Here is a 6,524-nt window from a genome sequence, read left to right as displayed (position 1 = left end):
TTGATGCATTTTCGGCTCTGGCATTGATGAACTTGAGGAACGTTTGGCCGCTCTTAGAAACCCATAATATTTTGTTCAAAGATTATGATTCCCATTAAACTCAGTTGTAAATTCTTTCCATAACTCCTTCAATGTAATGGAATGGATTCTAAGCTGAGATAGAGAATATATACCATAGTACTTGTAATTGGGGATGGAAAGAACATTAAATCACAGAACATCATAACTAAGTTTGATGCTATCTGTAAATGCAACTACGCAAAACTACTAAGTTGTTGTATGTTCTGGGTGATAAAAAAATGACGTCCCCATTTATGTTGAGATGCATTACAATTTCAGCTCTTTATTTTTATTTTATTTTTTATCACACCTTACCAAAAGCATCAGCATGTGTTGATTCTTGAAGCCTCGGCTTCATATCTTGTTCATACATTTTAAGTATTCATGTAGAACTATAGATTGATCATTAAACATCAAGCAAAAAAATCAGCACATAAACCAACCCAAAGGTGGTCCTTAAAGATAGTTTTTTGAAAACTAGTGCTTTTACGTTCATTTAGAGGAAGAACTATGCTACGTGTACACCAAAATCAGCTCCTAGTATAAAATACATGCTGGAATATAAATACACATTGAAAATATAAATTAAATCACACATGTATTTATACACAAATATATTGGTCGCTAATTTTAATAGTTGATTTTAGTACACGAATAACATTTTTGTTAGAGGAAATAAGTGAGTAACCGAGCCAGAAAATCTCTCTCTAGTCTCTACATCCATAGATTGCAAATGTGAGTCGAATGTACGCGCCTTTCTTGACAAGAAATGTATAAGAATGTAAAAGATCATGACACTGAATTTTCTAGTTTGAAACCAAATGCAAGCTTCTCAATAAATTCAATTTCTCAAAGGGTAGGTGGTAATAAACATTATATAGACAGTGTTGGACCTCATGTCAACCGACAATAACACTGTATGATCATCATATCTTGCTACAACTCAGTTTCATCTAGTATATATAATAATAATAATAAAATATTTTTATATAACAAGAATCTTGTTGGATTCCCTTTTGCATGTTTTTTAAAGAACACATTGTAACCTTCAGGGGCAAGCATGGGGGGCAGAAAATAGTCCCCCGGTCGGAAACAAAAAAAAAAGGTGAGGTTTAAGAGATCATGGCATTAATGACCATTAATGACCTCATTGTTGATTCAGTAATATATACTAATATTCACATGAACTTTGATTCTTTCAACAATGCTTGAGATTGTTCTTGAATAAAATCCATTCGAGCATTTCCCGGGGCAATATAGGAGTTTAGAAGACAAGGTGCACCCCCTTTACTTGATTACTTCCTGATATTAAGGTGCTCGAAGTTCCTTAGAGTTTCATCACGCTGGCGTCTTGTAGATCCATTGCGAGTAAAAGTTGCTGGTTTGGTCTCATAAATAGGTTGAATCCGATGTGTGGTGGTTGGATGGCCCCTGCTCGGGGTCATGCCAGGGTTACCGGCATGACCGGTGGGATGACCCCTACTTGGGGTCATGCCAGGGTTACCGTAGCCTCTACTTGGGGTCATCCCACCGTAGCCCCTACTCGGTGTCATCCCAGCATAACCATAGTCGCCTGAGGAAACATGCTTATTTGATGTGACTATAGCCCTTCTTGAAGTGCTCGCATAACGAGTTGTATTGTATTCGTCATATTCATCATGGTGCTGTCAATACAAGGTAAAGCCACCAAACGTCAGAAATTTTGAATAAATGATGCATAGCTTCAGCAATGAGTTAATAATAACAAAGAAAAGTAAGGAAACAAAATATTACCATATCCCTGTGTATTGCTACATCGTCAGAACTTCTGTATCTCATGTGATCAACAGGAGGGCTAGTCATTTGGTTCCTCCGGTCGTATACATCGTATTGCTCTCGGCTATCTCTTCCAACTAAAAGAAGCATGCACATGATTCAGGGTTATATACTTTTCGAATTTGAGACAGGTTAATTAATTTCATTATGATGTAAGCAATGAAAGATAATGATGGCAGAATGGTCTAAAACTATTATATTCTGGAATAGTACTAAGGTGAAAAAGAACAGACCTGAGATCTTTTCAGGTTTGTATGCAGTTGGCCCAGCATTCATAGCTGCCTTGCCGGCACCATTCTGTTAATTGCGACAACTAATGTTAAGTAACCATCAAAATAAGTAAATAGAAAGCAAAAAAATAAAATAAGAAAAAGATTAAAGTGCTAACCCGCCCTCTAGAGCTGCTGTCGCCAACATGTGGATACTTCAGTACAGTCCAGTCAAAAACATAGTCGAATTGATGGCCTACAGCAACAAAATTGTTCAGATTAATTTACAAACACAAAAAAATACTTCGTGTTTCAAAATAATATACTGAATGGATCCTCCAAACTATATGTTTTGGATTAACATGCCTTCTCGAATAAACAGGTCACGGAAAAGTCTCTTTAGATATGAATAATCTGGCTTGTCTTCAAACCGCAAAGAACGGCAGTAATGGAAGTATGATACAAACTCAGCAGGATATGATTTGCAGAGAACCTGTTCATACAAGCATATAATTCAACAAGACCAGTAAGATTAAGATCTGATCTGAGACAGAAGCAAAAAGGAAGAGGGAAAGTTTTACTGGTTATGCCAAATGCCATATTCAAATGCAATGAAGACAGGATTAAGAATTAACCTCCATGACATCAAACAATTGAAGATCAGGTCTATGTACCTAATCTAGTTTTAACATCATAATCTGGATCTAGATTAACAGTTTGGGGGTATGTTTGTTTCCATTTTTGAAAAATAGTGATTTTGAGGCTCAAATCTTCAACATGATTGAAAAAGCTGAAAACTTGTTTCTTTTTTTCTTTTAAAATAAAATTCTGATTATTTTTATAGATTTATTCAAATGTGTGGAACCTGATTTATTTTTTCAGGAAGGTGATTATTCAACTGAAACAAACACCTGCTAGTTTTATCGAGAAAAGTCTAAAAGGATCTAGCTACTCTTCATACCTCTATGGGAGTTGATACTTTCTTCTCACTGATTCTATCATATTTTTGTTTTTTGTTGCCAGCCTTAAGTCCCTGCCAGGGAAGACTGAAAAAACAAAATGCAAGGTGATAGTACTAAAAATATATTGTAATAACATCCAAACTCCAGTATCGAGTAGAAAAGATATGTTGGTCGATTATCTTACCTTCCCCTTAAGAAGTACATGAGCACATAGCCAAGAGATTCCAGATCATCCCTTCTGCTTTGTTCTGCCAGAAAAGTAAAGTGCAATCAGATAATTGGAAACGTTCAATACTATATGTAATAACCCACTTCTAATTTTTATCAACAGGGAAAAGAAAAAGAAAGAATAAACTGTACAATAATAGCACTCACCAATTCCAAGATGTGTGTTGACACTTGCATAGCGTGCTGTACCAGTAAGATTCTTGTTTTCCCTGTTCAAGGAAGACAAACATGACTTTTTACTCAAATATTGAAACTGAATACAAATCCCAGGTTGCTTAAGTCCCTGTTTTGGGTAACTGGGTTTGGATTCGCATAATGCACTCTTCTATAAGAGTTAAGTGGAACTTGTGGAACCCAGTTTGATGGAATTAGATAAAATATACTAATATTACAAAAACTTAAGTTTTAAACTTTCCAGTTTCCACTAGAAATGGCATTAAAGCTGGCTAAAGAGATGCCAAAAAAACAAACACGCACACATGCGCACATACATTAAATACCAAGATCATGCAATTATTAAGACTACATGTTTTGTTTTGCTCAAGTTTTCACTTAAATAATGAACCTTAATATCTTGAAATAATGAGGACACTAACCTGTATGGTATGTGTCTATGAGTTTGAAGATCCCTATACTTTTTCGCAAGGCCATAGTCAATAATGTATACCTGAAATAAGATACCAGAAATGATATATAGTTAGAAGAACTCAAATTTGCATGCTCAGAAAAACGGAGTTATGCTTCACGCATCCAAAAATAAAATTTATACAAGTTAGGGAGTAAGCATATAAACTATTCATATGTTGGGAACAAAAAGTGTAAATACAGAAAAAATAACACACCTGATTTGCTTTGCGGCCTAAGCCCATTAAAAAATTGTCTGGCTTTATGTCCCGGTGAAGAAAACCTCTTGAATGCATATATTCGACTCTGTTAATCTGCAATCAAACAATAAAATGAGGTAACTAAAACTTTCAAATCACTACCTAAGGTGCCTTCTTGGATAATCGTTGCTGATTAGACTTACCAATTGATCAGCAAGCATTAACACTGTCTTCAATGAGAACTTACGGTTGCAATAATTAAACAAATCTTCTAGACTTGGACCGAGGAGGTCAATAACCATGACATTGTAGTCTCCCTCAACACCAAACCACTTGAGATGGGGAATCCCCGCTACATGAAGGAAAAGAACCATATTAGATTACTCAAAATGAGACATTCTTCATGGTCTTATAACATTTTTCTTATTCACTTTGTTTGGAGGGGACAAATAAGACCAATTAAAAGACTAAAATATGGAGCATGTTACTAACAACTGCAAAAACATTTTTGGTTTCCCCGTGAAACTTCTACGATTAAGTTAGATAATAATTTTAGCACACCCAATACTAAAAGAATAAATAGATCTAGACTTACTTCCTCCTTGGAGAAGCATATACAATTTCGACTCATAGTGAAGCTGTGGATGCCTGGTCTTCACAGGCTCCTGAGAAATTCAAACCACAGAATATCATGAGCAAACTAATGTCATTATCTGGCAGTAAAACATGATTCATAATCCAAAGTAAATTGTATTTTAACATTGGGAACCAAAGTGTGCATCCAGCAGCCGTAAAACAAATTACAAAGTAAATACAAATTTACATTTAACATTTCACTTTAAGGTACAAAAATTAGTTTAAAAATCATCTCCAGGATATGTCTCTTGTGTCCCTCTCTGTTTTGGAAGTAATGAAACTATCCTAAAAATTATCCAGGTTTCCATCCCCTTCTGCAAACATATTTTTGTCCTTAGTGGCTTAGTTTCTGTCTCCTCTGTCTTAGGCAATAACCGAACACTACCTTATTGATCTATGTTAAACCTTGATCATCCATTATCATCCCAAAATCAAGTTAACAAAACATTACGGCATGCCATTTCTTTTGTTATTTATCCAGATAAAAGTTAAACTCATTATCTCATGCTAAATTTCATGCATCCTTATACATAGTAGGAAACTAGGAACCCCCATCTCATTAAGAAAAACAACCTTAACAAAATGATTACCACCAGAAATAATAAAAGACCCCATGGAGAATCATACTATCCATTTTATACATTCAAGATAGAATAAAAAATTTTAGAACCATCATAAGAAAAGATTAAGAAAAGGGTTAAAAGAAGCAGAAATTTTTTAACATACCAGCTTACAAGCAACCTCCTCTCCAGTTTGTATATTAACACCTAACATAAGAAACAAAAGAAGAAATATGTTAACATCAACATGAAAACAATATAATAAGAATCAAATTAATTAGTTCAAAACAAACAAAAACAAAAAAAAAGGAAAAAAGAACGAACATACATATAAAGAGCTCCCCAAAAGACCCACTCCCAATTTTCCTTCCAAGTTTAAACTTCCCACCAATAATATGATCCATGATAATCAACTGCTATGACCTTTTTCTGCTCAATTTTGTGTGCCTCAATGCACTAATTGATTGTGCACAATCCCAAACAACAGAGATTCACCAGAGTCCAAAACGAAAAAAGAAAAGAAGAAAAAAAATCCAAGCTTGCCTCCAATTTCCAACCAAACCCAATAAAAATTGAGAACCTAGATGATATAATAAAGCTAAATTGGCTTGTATAGAAAACAAAATAAATTTTGAAAGAACAAAAGATTGAATCAAATTTATGGAATTTGCATCATCCCCATAACGAATGAGGATGAAATTCTTTATTCATAGCATAAAAAGAACCTCCTCCAGCTACATTCCTCCAAAAGGTAACCCCATTGAATCAACCTAGTTCAACAAAAATTGAAGCCCTTAAGAAACAGGACCCCATTGACCATGGAGGAGGAGAATAAGAGGAAGGAGGAGGGGGATTAAAAAAAGAAAAGAAAGAAAAGAACTTGATGGTGGCACAAAGAAAATTATGAGAGAGAAAAAATGAACTTTATGCAAAAGAAAAGGGGGAAAATTGGAAGATGAAATTGAAGGGTATGTTCTGGATTGAGAGATAGGAAGAGACAAAAAGGCAGTTTCCACAAAAACAGAAAGTTTGGAGGATTAACGGAGGAAGCTGTGTCTTGTCTGGTTTGAAGAGAGAGAAACAGAGAGAGAGAGAGAAAGGAATGGCCGCAGAAAACAAATGTGCATGTATGAGAGAGAGAGAGATTATAATAAGAAAATCTTGTTTTCTTTTTTTTGAAAAATGTTATTTTTGTTTTAAAATATAAATTTTATTTTTTTCATAAAATAT

General features: G+C 34.6%; 1 protein-coding gene across 2 annotated transcripts in view; it reads right to left on the bottom strand.

Moving 5' to 3' along the window:
* LOC107625017 (casein kinase I) overlaps positions 1,015-6,524 on the bottom strand; it is a 7,456-nt gene continuing 1,946 nt past the window's right edge. The window contains exons 1-14 of one of the 2 annotated variants that reach the window (XM_016327528.2): positions 5,623-6,412; positions 5,461-5,501; positions 4,694-4,763; positions 4,302-4,450; positions 4,117-4,212; positions 3,871-3,941; positions 3,422-3,483; positions 3,231-3,294; positions 3,046-3,130; positions 2,451-2,577; positions 2,264-2,340; positions 2,109-2,172; positions 1,834-1,952; positions 1,015-1,724 (exon numbers count right to left, since the gene is read on the bottom strand). In XM_016327528.2, coding sequence (XP_016183014.1) covers positions 1,356-1,724; positions 1,834-1,952; positions 2,109-2,172; positions 2,264-2,340; positions 2,451-2,577; positions 3,046-3,130; positions 3,231-3,294; positions 3,422-3,483; positions 3,871-3,941; positions 4,117-4,212; positions 4,302-4,450; positions 4,694-4,763; positions 5,461-5,501; positions 5,623-5,698 — 1,470 coding nt within the window. In that variant the 5' untranslated portion in view covers positions 5,699-6,412 and the 3' untranslated portion in view covers positions 1,015-1,355. Of the gene's footprint in view, positions 1,725-1,833; positions 1,953-2,108; positions 2,173-2,263; positions 2,341-2,450; positions 2,578-3,045; positions 3,131-3,230; positions 3,295-3,421; positions 3,484-3,870; positions 3,942-4,116; positions 4,213-4,301; positions 4,451-4,693; positions 4,764-5,460; positions 5,502-5,622; positions 6,413-6,524 lie in introns of those variants that run through there. The other variant, XM_016327529.2, reaches the window with a different exon arrangement.

The sequence above is a fragment of the Arachis ipaensis genome, chromosome B02 (assembly GCF_000816755.2).
Source record: "Arachis ipaensis cultivar K30076 chromosome B02, Araip1.1, whole genome shotgun sequence".
Lineage (NCBI taxonomy): Eukaryota > Viridiplantae > Streptophyta > Magnoliopsida > Fabales > Fabaceae > Arachis > Arachis ipaensis.
The sequence above is the reverse complement of the archived record's forward strand: the minus strand, read 5'-3'. Positions and strand labels throughout refer to the sequence as shown.